The 20,352-nt window shown below is 44.4% G+C and overlaps 1 protein-coding gene across 1 annotated transcript in view; it reads right to left on the bottom strand.

The window, feature by feature from the left end:
- The window catches only part of PDCD7 (programmed cell death 7), a gene marked incomplete at its 5' end in the record, with an annotated part of 127,183 nt that overhangs the window by 35,369 nt on the left and 71,462 nt on the right, over positions 1 to 20,352 (bottom strand). The window contains 2 exons of the mRNA XM_082253462.1: positions 9,389 to 9,490; positions 19,553 to 19,735. Coding sequence (XP_082109588.1) covers positions 9,389 to 9,490; positions 19,553 to 19,735 — 285 coding nt within the window. The remainder of the gene's footprint in view (positions 1 to 9,388; positions 9,491 to 19,552; positions 19,736 to 20,352) is intronic.

The raw sequence follows: 20,352 nt of genomic DNA on the forward strand, positions 1-20,352 counted from the left end.
GCACACCCAGCACACCCTGTGCGCACGCCTATGTCACCGCCACATCCACCACCACCTCAACCTCCCTCCTACTCCATATGGGCCTCGTCCTTCAGAGATGAAGAAGAACATTGTTTTATTTTTCTGTTTTTTTTTTGTTGTTTTAAGTTATTTCCCTATCCACATTTGTTTGCAGAGCACTTGCCATGCTCTTAATTACGTTTTGCTGCCATTTGCAGCACTCTAGCCCTTTCCTTTGGTGTTTTAGAGCCATTTTAGTGCCTTAAAGTTCGGGTCCCCATTGACTTCAATGGGGTTCGGTGTCCGGGAAAAGTTCGGTAAAAGTCCGGGACACGGACCCGGACTTTTTTTTAAAGTTCGGCCGAACCCGTCGAACACGGACATCTAGGTGTTCGCTCAACCCTAGTCTTTACTAGGGTTGAGCGAACACCTAGATGTCCGTGTTCGACGGGTTCGGCCGAACTTTAAAATAAAGTCCGGGTCCGTGTCCCGGACTTTTACCGAACTTTTCCCGGACACCGAACCCCATTGAAGTCAATGGGGACCCGAACTTTAAGGCACTAAAATGGCTCTAAAACACCAAAGGAAAGGGCTAGAGTGCTGCAAATGGCAGCAAAACGTAATTAAGAGCATGGCAAGTGCTCTGCAAACAAATGTGGATAGGGAAATAACTTAAAACAACAAAAAAAAAACAGAAAAATAAAACAATGTTCTTCTTCATCTCTGAAGGACGAGGCCCATATGGAGTAGGAGGGAGGTTGAGGTGGTGGTGGATGTGGCGGTGACATAGGCGTGCGCACAGGGTGTGCTGGGTGTGCCTGGGCACACCCTAATCACCTAGGGCACATAGCATTGCCAGTGAGGAGATGGGAAAGATCTCCCTGGGACCTGCTCTGCTCTATTTCTCCTTGCCTACAGGTACATGGCCCCGATACATTACTCTCCCTGCTGGCAAACACATGCATGTGTATTTCAACTTTGGGGTGCACACCTTAATGCAATAGGCTGCGCACACCTATGGGCGGTGTAGGTGGAAGCGGCGGTGGAGGAGGACCAGGGCCGGATTAACAGCATCATGGGCTTGGTGCTGAGGATTTTGAAGGGCCTTAAGGGCCGTGCCTTGCCATGCACCCAGAGGAGGAAGGGTGCAGCCATGCATGCCTAATTCAACATGGGATGCTGTCTCTGAAGCCCATAAACACATCCATGCATCGCCAACTGTCCCTCCTTGTCCGGCCTTCACGCTGTGTGGGGAGGTTCTGAGGGTGCTGCCTGGGGAAGCGAGCATAGAAGCCAGACTTCTGTGTTTACAAGTGACAGAAGAGCGGTAACAGTGAATATGGCCAACCCGGGGCCTATATAAAAGGTAGGGGCCTGGAGCTGCAGCTCCAATAGCCCCTACATTAATCTGGCCCTGAGGAGGAGGACGAGGTAGCCAACACTGCTTCTTTTCAAAAATTTTAAATGAGGGTACACCCCAAAAGAGTGAGAAAGAGCAAAAATGGAACAATGGGTGGGTAAGGTCGGTATCCATTGCTATTCTGCATAAGGTACGGAAAAGTCCCGTGGGATCCATGCCTGGTTCATTTTAATGAACGTGAGCTTGTCCACATTGTCTCTGGACAGGCGGCTGCGCTTGTCTGTTATAACGCCCCCAGCCGTGCTAAATACCCGTTCAGATAATACACTGGCTGCAGGGCACGCCAGCAACTCCAAGGCGTAAAGGGCAAGCTCAAGCCATGTGCCCAATTTGGAGACCCAGAAGTTGAAGGGGGCAGACCCGTCATTCACTACATGTAGGCGTGTGCACACATACTGCTCCACCATGTTGGTAAAATGCTGCCTCCTGCTAAGACGTTCCATCTGAGCTGCTGGTGCTGCTGTTTGTTGTGGCGTGCTGACAAAGCTTTTCCACATTTCGGCCATGCTAACCCTGCCTTCTGAGGTGCTGGCGGTGCCCTGGTTGCGTTGGCGACCTCCTCCTCCTCCTCCTCTGCCTTGTGCTTCCACTGTGGCCCCGCTGTCAGATGGGAATGCCAGCAGCATGGCGTCTACCAGCGTGCGCTTGTACTCGCGCATCTTGCGATCGCGCTCCAGTGAGTGAATTAAGGACGGTACGTTGTCCTTGTAACGGGGATCCAGCAGCGTGGCCACCCAGTAATCAGCACAAGTTAGAATGTGGGCAACTCGGCGGTCGTTGTGGAGACACTGCAGCATGTAATCGCTCATGTGTGCCAGGCTGCCCAGAGGCAACGAAAGGCTGTCCTCTGTGGGAGGTGTATCGTCCGTGTCCTCTGTATCCCCCCAGCCACGCACCAGTGATGGCCATGAGCTGGCCTGGGTGCCACCCTGCTGTGAACATGGTTCCATCTCCTCCTCCAGCTCCTCCTCCTCCTCATCCTCCTCATCCTCCAGAACTGTGCCCCTGCTGGACAATTGCGTCCCTGGCGTTTGCGTGTGCAGGAACCCACCCTCGGAGCCCCTTGCGAATGACTGCCCTGAAAGCCTTGGAAATGTTACCTCTTCATCCTCCTCCTCCTCCTCATCCTGTGCCACATCCTCTTCCATCATCGCCCGAATTGTTTTTTCAAGGAGGCATAGAAGTGGGATAGTTAAGCTGAGAACGGCGTCATTGCCACTGGCCATGTTGGTGGAGTACTCAAAACAGCGCAACAAGGCACACAGGTCTCGCATGGAGGCCCAGTTAAATTAAATAGCGGAATAGAAAATATGATCCAAAAAAAGTGTATGTATATCACACGTACACAACCACACTGGGCCCCAATTACTATTGTTTGTACCCCTAAAAGGCTAGATGAGGAGTAGGGGGAGTATGGAACAGGCAGCACCCTCAAACCTTCAGAAGTATGAGATGAACCCCAACAACTTGGAAAGGTGGATCTCTCTCACACGTACCGACACAGACTATCCCGCAATTCAATTGATCCTCAAAGGTTTTTATTGAATAGCGGAATAGGAAATATGATCAAAAAAAGTGTATGTATCTCGCACGTACACAACCACACTAGGCCCCAATTACTATTGTTTGTACCCCTAAAAGGCTAGATGAGGAGTAGGGGGGGTATGGAACAGGCAGCACCCTCAAACCTTCAGAAGTATGAGATGAACCCCAAAAACTTGGAAAGGTGGATCTCTCTCACACGTACCGACACAGACTATCCCCCAATTTAACTGATCCCCAAAGGTTTTTGATTAAATAGCGGAATAGAAAATATGATCCAAAAAAAGTGTATGTATATCACACGTACACAACCACACTAGGCCCCAATTACTATTGTTTGTACCCCTAAAAGGCTAGATGAGGAGTAGGGGGGGTATGGAACAGGCAGCACCCTCAAACCTTCAGAAGTATGAGATGAACCCCAACAACTTGGAAAGGTGGATCTCTCTCACACGTACCAACACAGACTATCCCCCAATTTAACTGATCCCCAAAGGTTTTTGATTAAATAGCGGAATAGAAAATATGATCCAAAAAAAGTGTATGTATATCACACGTACACAACCACACTAGGCCCCAATTACTATTGTTTGTACCCCTAAAAGGCTAGATGAGGAGTAGGGGGGGTATGGAACAGGCAGCACCCTCAAACCTTCAGAAGTATGAGATGAACCCCAACAACTTGGAAAGGTGGATCTCTCTCACACGTACCGACACAGACTATCCCGCAATTCAATTGATCCTCAAAGGTTTTTATTGAATAGCGGAATAGGAAATATGATCAAAAAAAGTGTATGTATCTCGCACGTACACAACCACACTAGGCCCCAATTACTATTGTTTGTACCCCTAAAAGGCTAGATGAGGAGTAGGGGGGGTATGGAACAGGCAGCACCCTCAAACCTTCAGAAGTATGAGATGAACCCCAACAACTTGGAAAGGTGGATCTCTCTCACACGTACCAACACAGACTATCCCCCAATTTAACTGATCCCCAAAGGTTTTTGATTAAATAGCGGAATAGAAAATATGATCCAAAAAAAGTGTATGTATATCACACGTACACAACCACACTAGGCCCCAATTACTATTGTTTGTACCCCTAAAAGGCTAGATGAGGAGTAGGGGGAGTATGGAACAGGCAGCACCCTCAAACCTTCAGAAGTATGAGATGAACCCCAACAACTTGGAAAGGTGGATCTCTCTCACACGTACCGACACAGACTATCCCCCAATTTAACTGATCCCCAAAGGTTTTTGATTAAATAGCGGAATAGAAAATATGATCCAAAAAAAGTGTATGTATATCACACGTACACAACCACACTAGGCCCCAATTACTATTGTTTGTACCCCTAAAAGGCTAGATGAGGAGTAGGGGGGGTATGGAACAGGCAGCACCCTCAAACCTTCAGAAGTATGAGATGAACCCCAACAACTTGGAAAGGTGGATCTCTCTCACACGTACCAACACAGACTATCCCCCAATTTAACTGATCCCCAAAGGTTTTTGATTAAATAGCGGAATAGAAAATATGATCCCAAAAAAGTGTATGTATATCACACGTACACAACCACACTAGGCCCCAATTACTATTGTTTGTACCCCTAAAAGGCTAGGAGTAGGGGGAGTATGGAACAGGCAGCACCCTCAAACCTTCAGAAGTATGAGATGAACCCCAACAACTTGGAAAGGTGGATCTCTCTCACACGTACCAACACAGACTATCCCCCAATTTAACTGATCCCCAAAGGTTTTTGATTAAATAGCGGAATAGAAAATATGATCCAAAAAAAGTGTATGTATATCACACGTACACAACCACACTAGGCCCCAATTACTATTGTTTGTACCCCTAAAAGGCTAGATGAGGAGTAGGGGGAGTATGGAACAGGCAGCACCCTCAAACCTTCAGAAGTATGAGATTGTGTTCACTGTACCCCACAAAGATTGAGTTCACTGCACCCCACAATGATTGTGTTCACTGCACCCCACAAAGATTGTGTTCACTGCACCTCACAAAGATTGTGTTCACTGTACCCCCCAAAGATTGTGTTCACTGCACCCCACAAAGATTCTGTTCACTGTACCCCACAAAGATTGTGTTCACTGCACCCCAAAAAGATTGTGTTCACTGCACCCCAAAAAGGATGTTGTTCACTGCACCCCAAAAAGGATGTTGTTCACTCCACCCCAAAAAGATTGTGTTCACTGCACCCCACAAAGATTGTGTTCACTGCACCCCAAAAAGATTGTGTTCACTGCACCCCAAAAATGATTTTGTTCACTGCACCCCAAAAAGGATTTTGTTCACTGCACCCCAAAAAGGATGTTGTTCACTCCACCCCAAAAAGATTGTGTTCACTGCACCCCAAAAAGATTGTGTTCACTGCACCCCACAAAGGATTTTGTTCACTGCACCCCAAAAAGATTGTGTTCACTGCACCCCAAAAAGGATGTTGTTCACTGCACCCCAAAAAGGATTTTGTTCACTGCACCCCAAAAAGATTGTGTTCACTGCACCCCACAAAGGATTTTGTTCACTGCACCCCACAAAGATTGTGTTCACTGCACACCAAAAAGGATTGTGTTCACTGCACCCCAAAAAGATTTTGTTCACTGCACCCCAAAAAGATTGTGTTCACTGCAGCCCAAAAAGATTGTGTTCACTGCAGCCCAAAAAGATTGTGTTCACTGCAGCCCAAAAAGATTGTGTTCACTGCAGCTCACACACAGAAAAATGGATGTGGATCACTGACACCTGCCTATCTCCAATCCCACACCACACAGCAATATCGATTGTAGTTTGTAGAACACAGTTTCCCTAAAATTCAGCAGACTCTGTCCCTAACAGGATTGAGAAGAGATCGTAGATCAGGATTGAGTGCAGACCCCACCCCCCACACAGCAATATCGATTGTAGTTTGTAGAAGACACTGACCCTATAATTCAGCAGACTCTATCCCTAAAATGCCTACAACTCGCCCTGCCTAAACACTCCGACCTGTCCCTCAATTCTATCCGGACACAAATGGTTTTTTCCTGCCTATCTTTCCCTAATCAGCAGCCAGCACGTTGATGTGTGCTCTGTCCCTGAATCTAAGCAGCATAATGACGCCGCTGCGGCTGCCTCGAACTTATAAAGACTTGGTCACATGCTTCAGACGGCCAATCACAGCTACTGAGACATTTGCAGGCATGGCTGGGATGGCTTAAGGCACACCAGTTAAACGATTGTTGATTGGCTGTTGAAAGCCCGCCATGAAAAGAGCGCCAAAGCATGCAAAACCCGGAAATAAAACGACCGAACACGGATTTTTACCCGAACATACAGTAAAGTGTCCGTGTCCGTGTTCGGGTACAAAAAATCCAATTATTCGGTACGAACACGAATAATACAGTCCGTGTTCGCTCAACACTAGTCTTTACCACAGCCAATTAGATCTGGGGAAGAATTAAATATGGTGGAAAAATTATGCAATTCGGCTGATAAGCCAAAACATAGCATATTTCAAATCTACAAGATGCTAACAAAGGGGGCGTGTCCGGAGAAGCCTCCATTCATGATAAAATGGGAAACGGAGATAGGGTCAGGATTGACAAAACACGAAACAAATGTCGTATTGAGGGCCGCACACTGTTCTGCAACAGACATGGCTACCATTGAACTGAACTATAAATGTTTGTTTAGATCAGTGTTTCTCAACCGGGGTTCCGCGAGAGGTCCCCAGGGGTTCCGCCATGATCTGCCGGCAGATCACATCCCCAAATATCCGACAGGCTGCAGAGAAAAACTGACATCACCGTCCTGCGCCTGTTGCGGGCATCCCTCTCCTCCCATTCCTCCAGGCCCCTTCCTTAATATAGGCCCAGCCCAGAAGTGTGAGTGAGTCACCAATGCTTTCCAGCCCTGCTCTGTGTGCAGTGTACATATGATTGGTATGTAAATCGTGGTGGCATTATAAGCAAATCACAACGACATTGATATGTAAATCACAGGCTGCTCTGCACGCCACATTACTACCCTTCTAAGATTAACTAATGTCATTCTCTCTCTCACCCCCCTTCTCTCTCTGTCTCTCTCTCTCTCATCCCTCTCTCTCTCCCACCCCTCTCTCTCTCTCTCTCTCTCTCTCTCTGTATCTCTCTCTCATCCCTCTCTCTCTCCCACCCCTCTCTCTCTCTCTCTGTATCTCTCTCTCATCCCTCTCTCTCTCCCACCCCTCTCTCTCTCTCTCTCTGTATCTCTCTCTCATCCCTCTCTTTCTCTCACCCCCTCTCTCTCATCCCGCTCTCGCTCTCTCTCTCTCACCCTTCTCTCTCACCCTCCCTGTCTCTCCCCCTCCCTCTCTCTCTCTGTATCTCTCTCTCATCTCTCTCTCTCTCACTCCCCCCTCTCTCTCTCATCCCTCTCTCTCTCTCTCTCTCTCTCTCTCTCTCTCTCACCCTTCTCTCTCTCCCCCTCCCTCTCTCTCTCTGATCCCTCTCTCTCACCCCCCTCTCTCACCTTCTCTCTCTCTCTGTATCTCTCTCTCATTCCCCTCTCTCTCTCTCTCACCCTTCTCTCTCACCCTCTCTTTCTCTGTATCTGTCTCTCATCCCTCTCTCTCACTCTCCCCCCCTCTCTCTCATCCCTCTCTCTCTCTTACCCTTCTCTCTCACCCCCCCCTCCCTCTCTCTCTCTGTATCTCTCTCTCATCCCTCTCTCTCACCCCCCTCTCCCTCACCCTTCTCTCTCACCCCCTCTCTCTCTCTCTCCCCCTCCCTCTGTCTCTCTGTATCTCTCTCTCATCCCTCTCTCTCTCTCTCTCTCTCTCTCATCCCTCTCTCTCTCTCTCACCCTTCTCTCTCACCCTCTCTCTCTCCCCCTCCCTCTCTCTCTCACCCCCTCTCTCTCATCCCTCTCTCTCATCCCCTCTCTCTCTCTCCCCCCTCCCTCTCTCTCTCTGTCTCTCTCTCGCTCACCCCCTCTCTCTCACTCTTCTCTCTTGCTCTCTCTGTCTCTCTCTCACCCCTCCCTCTCCTCTCTCCTACCCCCTCTCTCTCTTTGTATCTCTCTCATCCCCTCACCCTTTAATCTCTCTCATCCCCCTCTCTCTCTCTCAACCCTTCCTCTCTCTGTGTGTGTCTCTCTCTCACCCCCTCTCTCTCACCTCCCCCCCTCTCTCTCTCTCACCCCCTCCCTCTCTCCCTCACCCCCCCCCCCTAACGTCCCATTCCCCCTTCCTCTCTCACCCTTCCTCTTTTCTCTCACCCCCTCTCTCTCACCCCCCCCCCCCTTAATCTCCCTCTCTCTCACCCCTTTCTATTTTATTAAATTTGTTTTAACAAAAATTGTTTGCATTTACATTTTATTTACTTCAACAAAAAGACCCACCAAAATCCTCAGCACCCGGTCCATGATGGTCGTAATCCGGCCCTGGGTCCAGGCTCTGAGCAAGATCGCAACAATATATTCAGATCCATATGCCTGGGTGAGCCGCTGGGAGCCTGAGCCGGGCACTCCTGCCCCTTCCACAGCCCAGCGCTGCAGTGAGCATAGGGAAGGGGGGTCAGAGCAGAGAGCTGGTGACTGAGAGTCACCAGCTCTCTGCTCGGGGAGCTCTGAGAACTGAGTGATCTGCACTGTTTGATCGCTTGGTTCTCAGTGTTAGAGGCGCCGAGGGACTGATGCTGCATCCACTGAGGTAAGCATGATAAAAAAAAATGTAAAAATCCCATACTTCTCTTTTAATCATAGCATGTTAGTAGGCCCTGTGATCTCTATGATGAATCACAATGCATGGTCACGTACTACCATGTGCTGTACTCTCTGTGGCCTATTTCAGGAATTTCCTCCAATTGTGGCAGAGGGGGGGGGGGGGCAAGAACGTAACTTCCCCTTTTGGGTGAAGTTTCGCTTTAAAGCAGAGCACTACCCAAAAGGGAAGTCTTCACCTGTTTTCACACCCCCCCCCCCCCTCCACTGTCACATTTGGCACTTTATTTTGGGGGGGGGGGGGAGCAGGGAACCTAGATTTGCCAGTTACCCACTTCCGCTTCTGGCTCGGATCACCGTGGCGATCCAAGCCAGAAGTTCGCCCCCCTCCTTCCTTTGCAGTCTCCTGGCAACATCACGGGACCTACGGGACCATTCACAAGGTGCAGCACGACTCGCGAATATGCAGTAGGAAACAGGCTCTGAAGCCACTTTCTGTTTCCCTTACTAGAGATGGCAGCGCCTGGACCCAAAGCCGATTGAAGAATCAGCTTGGGTGAAGACATTGCGGGCTCCCTGGACAGGTAAAAGTCCTTTTAATAAAAGTCGGAAGCTACAGTATTTGTAGCTGCTGAATTTCAATTTTTTTCTAAAGGAGCCTGGAGCTCCTCTTTAACATGTTTTAAAAATTTATAATGATCAGAATTCTTTTTTCTTATAAATCTACCTTTATCTCCGAGTTCTGGAACATCTCCATGGCCTCTTCCACCAGCGCCTCCTCATATCCAAGTTTACAAAGACGATCTGTGGCTCCCAGATAACCCAAGACCTGTTGGAAGTGACAGAAAAGCTACAATGAGAAGGTGGTAATATAATATATTGGTCAATTTTGAGAAAAATTTGCTTTATACGTAAAAAAAAAAAAGCTGTGGATAGGACATACAGTACTGGGAAATTCTATAAGAATGCTTTTAAAAGATCCATTCCAGATCCGGGACTCTGGCACCAATTCGGGATCACTAGGCTACAGCAGGTGATGCCCGCGGGTGTGCTTCTCCCCTTTCCGGCGCTTCGCTCTACCTTCGCTCTTCCCTCTTCTATGCTGTTTCGCTACCTGCAGCTGAAACATGCGTTGCAGACCCAGTACCCTCGGACTATTACATTGGCCCCCAACACGGTGGAGCGGTTCCTGTCTACCAGGCACACTGATTGTGTTCTCTCTTCGGTATACCTTAGAATAACCTGCAAGTTAGACGGGGCGAGCCCCTGACTTTATGCGCTGTGGAAGGAGGACATTCCGTCCCTGGATGAGGAGGCTTGGGAGGAGGGGCTGGGTTGCTACGTATCTAAGATGATATCGGCCAGGGACCATTTTATCCAACTTAAGTTCTTGCACAGGGCCTACTATACCCCTCAGAGAGTGGCTAAGATTTACCCCGGCAGTTCGGATGTATGCCCCCGAGGTTGTGGACAGGTTGGTACCTTTTTACATATGGTGTGGTCCTGTCCTGTCCTTCAGGGATTCTGGCAGGAGGTGGTTGCTGAAATTAAGGGTTTGGGGGTCCTTAACATGGTCCTTGATCCCTGGGTTTCCCTTTTGGGTCTCTGTGATTTGGTCTCCCATAGGGTCCATATGCAACTCTTTGTGTTTTACTTTATGTTCTATGCCAGGAAAACTATACTGTTACTCTGGAAATCGGCCGACCCCCCCACTACTCTCCGGATGGAAGGCCTTGGTTGACTTGGTCTTGCCGTTATACAAACTCACCTACATGAGCAGAGGTTGTCCTCAGAAACATAGAAACATAGAATGTGTCGGCACATAAGAACCATTTGGCCTATCTAGTCTGCCCAATATATCTGAATCCTATGAATAGTCCCTGGCCCTATCTTATATGAAGGATAGCCTTATGCCTATCCCATGCATGCTTAAACTCCTTCACTGTATTTGCAGCTACCACTTCTGCAGGAAGGTTATTCCATGCATCCACTACTCTCTCAGTAAAGTAATACTTCCTCATATTACTTTTAAACCTTTGCCCCTCTAATTTAAAACTGTGTCCTCTTGTGGTAGTTTTTCTTCTTTTAAATATGCTCTCCTCCTTTACCGAGTTGATTCCCTTTATGTATTTAAAAGTTTCTATCATATCCCCTCTGTCTCTTCTTTCTTCCAAGCTATACATGTTAAGGTCCTTTAACCTTTCCTGGTAAGTTTTTTCCTGCAATCCATGTACTAGTTTAGTAGCTCTTCTCTGAACTCTCTCTAGAGTATCTATATCCTTCTGGAGATATGGCCTCCAGTACTGCGCACAATACTCCAAGTGCGGTCTCACCAGTGTTCTGTACAGCGGCATAAGCACTTCTCTCTTTCTACTGCTTATACCTCTCCCTATACATCCAAGCATTCTGCTGCCATTTCGTGCTGCTCTATTACATTGTCTTCCCACCTTTAAGTCTTTAAGTTGCCAGAGTTCTGACCATTCTTCTAGTTTTCCTAAATCCTTTTCCATTTGGCGTTTCCCTCCAGGAACATCAACCCTGTTACATATCTTTGTGTCATCAGTAAAAAGACAAACCTTACCATCGAGGCCTTTTGCAATATCACTTATGAAGATATTAAACAAAATTGGTCCCAGTACAGATCCCTGAGGTACCCCACTGGTAACATGACCTTGTTCTGAATGTTCTCCATTGACTACAACCCTCTGTTGTCTGTCACTCAGCCACTGCCTAATCTACTCAACAATATGGGAGTCCATGCTCAATGACTGCAGTTTATTGATAAGTCTTCTATGTGGGACAGTGTCAAAAGCCTTACTAAAATCTAGATATGCAATGTCTACTGCACCTCCACCGTCTATTATTTTAGTCACCCAGTCAAAAAAATCTATAAGATTTGTTTGACATGATCTCCCTGAAGTAAACCCATGTTGTTTTTCATCTTGCAATCCATGGGATTTAAGATGTTCCACAATCCTATCCTTTAATAGGGTTTCCATTAATTTGCCTACTATTGATGTCAGACTCACTGGTCTATAGTTGCTCGATTCCTCCCTACTACCTTTCTTGTGAATGGGCACGACATTTGCCAATTTCCAATCTTCCGGGACGACTCCTGTTACTAATGATTGGTTAAATAAATCTGTTAATGGTTTTGCCAGCTCACCACTAAGCTCTTTTAATAATTTTGGGTGTATCTCATCAGGACCCTGTAACTTATTTGTCTTCACTTTAGACAGCAATCTTAGAACGTCTTCCTCTGTAAAGACACATGCATCAAACGATTCATTAGTCATCCTTTCAAGTGGAGGTCCTTCTCCTTTTTCTTCTGTAAAAACTGAACAGAAGTATTCATTAAGGCAGTCGGCTAGCCCTTTATTCTCTTCTACATACCTTCCGTCCTTTGTTTTTAATTTAGTTATTCCTTGTTTTAATTTAGTTATTCCTTGTTTTAATTTAAGAAGTTTGACAAGGTGTGGGGTCTGTGGGTAACACTGCAAGGACAGTGACGGGTCCCTTTCTTCTTCTACTCTTTCTTCCCTCCGCTCCCCCTTGGTCTCTTCAGTCCTGCCTTACTATGACTGACTCTCCCCGGAGGCCCTTCCCCTTCTTCCCCTCTTTTCCCTCTCCCCCTCCTTTATCTCTTCTGGTACCTCTCCCTTTATCTCCTCTGTCTCTTTTTCTGGGCTCCATCATCTCGGCACTCGCATCCACTCTGTTCTCATTGTTCTTGCTCGGTGGGTCCCATGATCTAGCCGGCCATGGATGGCGGGGTGTTGCTGCCTAGGTGGGAGGTTTTCTCCCGGCTTTATTGTACTTATCTGCATATGCTTGTTGCTTAGACTAATCCTACGTTGTCCTTTGATTGTTTTGTACCTTGCCCTTATGTTCCTGTATATTTTTGTTCATGGTGAACACAGCACTGTAACCTTGTTTTGAAATCAATAAAAACGTTTCTGTTAAAAAAAAAAAAAAAAAGAATGCTTTTAAAAATATATATTGTAACCACTACTGGACCGGAAGATTTTCCCCCTTAATGACCAGGCCATTTTTTTGCGATTCGGCACTGCATTATTTTAACTGACAATTGCACGCTCGTGCGACGCTGTACTTAAATAATATTGATGTCCTTTTTTTCCCACAAATAGAACTTAATTTTGGTGATATTTGACCAGCTGTGCCGTTTTTATTTTTTGCGCTATAAACAAAAAAAGAGCGACAATTCTAACAAAAATAAAAAAGAATATATATATATTTCACTTTCTGCTATATAACATTCCCAAAAAAAAATTAAAAAATATAATTTTTTAATATTTTAGGCCAATTGGAGCCGCCTGCCCATGCATCGTCTTCTCCACTGACGCACTCGCCCCCTAGTTACCGCCAAGCGACCGACGTAGCCCTACGTCAGTTTGCCTGGGAGAGCCACACTGCCGCAGTAAATAACCGGTTAATGACAGTGGCTGTATTTTTGGGGATGTTGTTCTGCTACAGAATACAATTGGGGCCAAGCTCCCTGATGGTACTCAGCAGGTAGGTTTTTCAAAACATCTTGAAGAACTAAGCACAGATCTTCTGTGGATGTCGGCTGCCTGAAAGAATTACACCCAAAAAGCCCAAATCTCTGACATGGAAACAAGGATAAGCAACTTAACTATGCATTAAAACATGGGAACTGGGGTGCAGAAAAATGGCAGCAGGTCCCCTAGACTCATGAGTCAAAATGTGAAATATTTGGCTGTAGCAGGAGGCAGATTGTTAGCAAAGGGCTGGAGTGCGGGACAATAATAAGTGTCTTCAGGCAACTGTGAAGCATGGTGGAGGTTCCTTGCAAGTTTGGGGCTGCTTTTTTGCAAATGAAGTTGGAAATTTGGTCAGGATCAATGGTGTCCTAAATGCTGATAAATACACAGGCAGATACGTTAGTTACATAGTTGGTGAGGTTGGAAAAAAAGACACCAGTCCATCCAGTTCAACCTATAATGAGTGTGTGTATAGGTGTTTATGTCAATAGTACATTGTATACCCCTGTATGTTGTGGTCATTAAGGTGCCCATCTAATAGTTTTTTTAAACTATCGATGCCCCCTGCTGATACGACTGCTTGTGGAAGAGAATTCCACATCCTTACTGCTCTGACGGTGTAGAACCCTTTACGCAATTTATGGGTTAAACCGCTTCTCTTCTAATTTTAGCGAATGGCCGCAAGTCCTTTTATATTCTTTTTCGCTGAATAGTTTGTTCCCTTCCCCATCATGCCATACCATCAGGGAGTTGTGTGATTGGCCCAAAATGTATTCTGCAGCAGGACAACCACCCCAACATACAGTCAATGTCATTAAGAACTATCTTCAGTGTAAAGAAGAACAAGGAGTCCTGGAAGTGATGGTTTGGCCCCCACAGAGCCCTGATCTCACCATTATCTGTCTGGAATTACATGAAGAGACAGAAAGATTTAAAGCAGCCAACATCCGCAGAAGATCTGTGCTTAGTTCTACAAGATTTTTGGAACAACCTACCTGCCGAGTTCCTCAAAAAACTGTGGGCAAGTCTACCTAGAAGAATTGATGCTGCTTTGAAGGCAAAGAGCGGTCACACCAAATATTCATTAAGTTTGGATTTCTCTTCTCTTCATTTATTTTCCATTTTGTTAGGTAATAAAAAATTATTTATTAACACTTTTATTTCTGAAAGCTTTCTTCCTTTACAGCATTTTTTTTACACCTGCCTAAAACTTTTGCACAGTACTGTATGTTTTATTTTTCGTAGGAGCATACTTTCAAGAAAAGGGCCAATAAATGTGACTCCCCCAAGCCAACCCAAGTACTGAGGGTCCTTCTAAGATTCCATTCAATAACAAAGCCTGAATCGGGAATCTGGAGTTTATATCTCAGGTAAAAAAAAAAAAGATGTAACCAATTCTGAAGTGTTTCTCCCCAGTGTTTTCCAGAGAACACAAGTCTAGGTTCATACCTGTGTATGTGCTCCTTTGTGTGTGTTTTGGTGCCTTTTTGCACTTTTTTTCATGCTGCATGTGTATATTTGTAGGAGGAGATTGTTTCTTAAAGTGTAACTCCACTTTTTGTTGAGAAAAAAAAAAAAAAACATTCCCCCCTGGGTGATCTCTGTACATTGCAGGGATTCTACAAAACATTGTTTCAGATTTCTACCCTTTGTTATTCTGAAGGAATAGCTGTTTGTTTGGCTGTGGCCATGTTAATCTAATGGGAGTGATTTTATCATTATCAACCAGCTGCTGCATCTGCAGGGATCTAAGGAGGACAATGGCAGGGTCTGCATCCCTTTAAAGGGTAGCTCCACTTTCGTGGGGGAAAAAAATCAGCAAATCGAGAAAAAGCAATATAGCGTATAGAGTTGCAACACAAATCGTATTGTAATTGAATGTTAATAAAAATTACCTTTACTTTTCAATCTGCAGCTGTTGTAATTTTCTGAAATTGCAATGCAATATGGCCGCCTGGAGCTGTTCTGTACACAGAATGTACACTGACCACACCCCCAGAAACATCATTTCCTGCTTGTGTGATTGGCTCACCAATTTCCCCAGAAGTCTGCACTAAGATACAAGTCAGATTTCTGGCATCCCCTGCAACAAAAATGTCATTTTTGGTGAGATACTCCCAATAGGAACACGTCTAAAGGGATGCAGGCCCAGCAGATTTCCTCATTAGAGCCCTGCAGCTGCACAGCTGACAGATAATTATGAAACCACTCCCATTAGACCCACTCAGCACAGAGGAACAAACAATGATTTCTTCAGAATAACAAAAGGTAGGAATCTGCAACAAAGTTTGTTATAATCCCTGCAATGTACAGAGATCACCCAGAGGGGAATGTTTTTTTCTCAATAAAAGTGGAGTTACGCTTTAAACGTGATTTCCTATTGGGAGTATCTCATCAAAAATGTAATTTTTGCTGCAGGGGATGCCAGAAATCTGACTTGTATCTTAGGTAGACTTCTGGGGAAATCAGTGAGCCAATCACACAAGCAGGAAATTATGTTTCTGGGGGGGCGTTCTGTATTACAGAACGCCTCCAGGCGGCCATATTGCATTTTACAGAAAATTAAAGCGACTGCAGATTGAAAAGGAAAGGTGTTTTTTTTTTTTTTTTAACATTCAATTACTATTTGACTTGTGTCACAATTGTATACACCATACAAATTTGTATTTTAATTTGCTATTTTTTTTCCCCACAAAAGTTGAGTTATCCCTTAACAGTTTTTATTATTATAACAAAATACACTACATATGAAATGAAAACATATTGCAAAAAAAAAACACAGTAAGGTATAAAAGTGAAATAAGATGATTCCTACTTATGGTGCTTGGGTTGGATGGAGGTGGATCCATCCGAATCGCCAAATCATAACAAAACAAATTCATCCGAAATGATTTTTGTTCCATTCGTTACTTTCGAATGCATGCAACTCCAGTTGATATCATCCAATCAGCTCATTCCATTTTTTTTTTTTGTGAGTTGGAATAGCAATGATGACACAGAGTGCATAAGCAATCTCCCGAAATAACAAATTAGCGCGTTAAAACGAATAAAGCCAATCTTCCAAAAATAACTTCCAAAAATACGAATTGATTCAATGCAACAAATATACGGAACAAATTCCGGAAATTAATCATTCTAACATAATGAATATGACAAAACAAAATTATTTACTTGACGAATTAATCCAAAATGAAACTAAACAAATTTTTCTGCCATGCACACCTTTAGGCTGGGTTCACATATATGCAAATTGGATGCGGGTTTCACCACATCCAATTCACATGACATGCCAGTGTGACCGGCTCTCAATGGAGCCGGTTCACACATGTCCGGGGCGGCCGCAGTCCAGGTTGAAAAAGGGTCCTGTGCGTCCGGGTTTGGGTCTGATTCAGGTGCAAATTCAAGCAACACTTCGGACCCAAACCGGTGAAAAGAAATTCACTGGACCCAAGGCACAAACCCGCAGCCGCACATGTGTGAAGCCAGCCTTAACGTCTATATCAGTAGCTGTAGAAACAATACGGTCTATATAAAGATCTTTTCATTTCTCTTTTTCAGTCCTCTGTTAACTTCCCCAGCAAAGCTGAGTACATCTAGGCTGCATTGCCAATTGGCACACTTCTCACCTAGGGTAAAAAATAAGTTCCATGACCTGGATGATAACCACACTGTTCTCCCTACATGGCTGTATTTTCTGCAATGATTTTGGCACAAGTAACAATTTTTTCAACTCCCCTCCCTTGGCCGCTGAACATATGTGAAAAAATCTGATGGTGGAAAGCGAGTGTGAGGTGCCTGATGTAGAACCTAATGACAGTAGAAGTCATGCAACAAGGTCAGAAATCTACACAGAGCCAAGACTCATCTGCTCCAACACAGCCACCATGAGGACATCCACACCATAGGCGTGCGCACAGGGTGTGCCAGGTGTGCCTGGGCACACCCTAATCACCCATAGTTGCCAACTGTCTTTAATTATTTGCACATTATTTCATCCCCCTACCTCCTCCCCCCAGCAGTTTCAGGCACCTTCAGCTCTTGGGAGGACTGCAGTAACATCCCCAAGATGGACCCCGCCTCATCCTTGCTTTTTTCTAGTACTGCAAAAAAGTTTGAGTGGGCGCGTTGGGTATGTGCACGGCTCCAGAGATATACACACACACACACACGTGTTTGAGCTTTGGGGGTGCACACCCTAATGCAATAGGCTGCGCACACATGATCCACACACTATAGTAAATTGGGAGTTTGAGTTCCTCAGAGTGCTCCTTTTACAACATGAGGGTTTTTTTCAGTAGTGATAAGCAGACCACTATGCAAGGTGCCACTGCCTCCACCTAATGGGCTACACAGTGTGCCGCAACATCCTTGCAGCTGCCTCATTCCATATAGCTTCTTCAAACCCCCATTTTGGGGCCTTCCATAACTGCCATTGATTCTGCTTTCTCTACTAGTCAGGACTCCTTGGCCAGCATTTTTTTTGAAGTTCCCTTTCTTCAGCCTTATGGTTGACTTCACTTGTGGTGTCTGCTAGGGGTTACCACCATGACAGGCTTTAAACACAGTATCCAAAAATACCAAGAAAAATAGAAGGAGTTTTGAGATGACCACTAGGTATACTCAAGGTGATACACAAGTCTCAATAAAAACTTCCTAATAAATATAAAGAGATCCAAAAACATATATAGTCAATCATGTCCTAGTCAATCGACTTGTTTCGCGGGTGATCCACTTTTTCAGAACTGTATTTAAGGGCAGGCATATGTTAGGCAAAGGAATCTCCATCTATAATAGAAACACAAACATATTTTTCAGCATATAGAACAAAATATAACACAATGTATAGAGTACAACATCTGATGTTTTCGGTTCAAACATGATACATGGAGTGTGGTATTGTATATATGTATATACAGTATGTTTTTGTTTTATTTTGTGGACAGCTCCATGTATAATGTTTGAACGGAAAACATCAGATGTCATATTGTATACAATGTGTTATATTTTTTTTGTTATACATGCTGAAATTTTTTTTTTATATTTCTATTATAGATGGATACCTTTTTCTAATATATACCTGCCCTAAACTCCTGAAGAAGTAAATCACCTACGAAACGCGAAGATTGACTGGGACATGATTGGCTTTATATGATTTTCCATCTCCTAATAATTTTTGGGATGTTTGCATTGAGACTTGTGTAATAAACTTTTCCTTTTTGTGATATATTTGTGTTTTTGGTATTCCTAGTCGTCATCACTAAACTCCCTCTATTTTTCTTGTTATTTTTGGGTAATGTGCTTAACTTTTGGAATGATGACCCCTTGGTAATTACTGACATACTGAATATATTGCATCATGACCCGCTTTAGCAGTCCTAATGGGGTTCAAAATGGAGGTCTTCAGTGTCCAGGACCTCACTTTTTTAAGTTCTTTATTCAATGTTTTAAGTATATGCAAGAGATACATGCAATGCAATGCCAAGCCGCTGCAAGCAAAGCCAACAGAATACTGGGATGCATAAAAAAGGAGATTCACTCCAGAAATTATTCTCCCGCTCTACAAGACTCTGGTCCGGCCACATCTGGAGTATGCTGTCCAGTTCTGGGCACCGGTCCTCAGGAAGGATGTGCTGGAACTGGAGAGAGTCCAGAGAAGGGCAACAAAAATAATTAGGGGAATGGAGGACATCAGCTATGAGGAAAGACTACAAGCACTGAACTTATTCTCTCTGGAGAAGAGACGATTGAGGGGGGATATGATATCAATGTACAAATATTGTACTGGCGACCCTAGCATAAGGAACAAACTATTCAGAGAAAGGGAATACAATAAGACACGTGGCCACTCACTAAAACTAGAGGAAAGGCGGTTTAACCTTAAAATACGTAAGGGGTTCTTCACTGTAAGAGCAGTAAGGATGTGGAATTCTCTTCCACAAGCAGTCGTATCAGCAGGGAGCATTGATAGTTTCAAAAAACTATTAGATGGGCACCTTAAAGACCACAACATACAGGGGTATACAATGTACGGTTAACAGCAAACACACACGCATATCATAGGTTGAACTGGATGGACTGATGTATTTTTTCGACCTCACTAACTATGTAACTATGTAAGATACAAAAAAGAAAAAAGCGATGAGATTACAAATGTTGAAGTTCCAAGACTTCACTTGACACAGAGAAAACTCTACCGAAACGAAGACCATCTAAGGTTAATAATGGCACTGTTGGACCTGCATGGCATGTCCGTTCTCTGCCTTAGTTTTAAGGCATTGTAATTTCTGGTATAAGTTATACGACTTAGTACTTTTCTTAAATTTAGGTTATGTTGACACAAATTTGGATAAATCTGAGGATCAGCTTACCTGTTCTAGGCTTTGTCCTCCCATTTTTTGGAGTGCAATCAAAGCCCTGCGTACAGGGTATCCCATGGAAGTCACGGCCTCAATGACATCACGTTCCTCTTGGCTAAGAGCTTGAAGAACATCCCCTGAGGAGTCGGAGTAATTTTGTCTTGTAGGTGGAAGGCAGGAGTATGGGCTCAAAGACTGAAGGGACAAAAGAAAAAGGTCCTGTAAGACAATTGTTTTTTAGTGGCAAGACAAAAAATCATCCCAGGATAAACTTAGTGATGGTAGTTTATAGAAGTCTTTGGAGATAATAATGTTGTAAAATGTTGGGATTTAGCACAGTAAGCTATTAAAGGCAAACATTTAGATTTATATATGCAGAGAAAATGGAGCTTTAAACAGAGGAACATTTTAATAGAACAGCTTAAGTTAACGAATAATAAATAACAAATCCATAAACAAGAATTTATATTTTAGAGAAGGGTGATGTTTGACAATTTAGGAAAAAATGGTGATATACCAAAAAAGAACTGCGCAAATGGATCTTAGTTACACAAATTAGTGCTGTGCTAAACCTTTAGATAATCGTGAATAAAGAATTATAATTAAATAATTTCAATAAATGTGAATATATAATTTGTGGGAATCTCTTCTCCACTGCAAGCAGCAAACAAAACGTATAGAACGTGACAAATGTGCAATTTAGGAAAATTATTGCGCTCAACAAGAATATTCACAAAAAGTGCTTAGGTGCATAAATAAATAAATAAATAAAGGCTGATTTAAAATCCAACAGTGCTTAAGAACCATCAGTA

This window comes from Pelophylax lessonae (assembly GCF_965119305.1).
Source record: "Pelophylax lessonae genome assembly, chromosome: 4".
Taxonomy (NCBI): domain Eukaryota; kingdom Metazoa; phylum Chordata; class Amphibia; order Anura; family Ranidae; genus Pelophylax; species Pelophylax lessonae.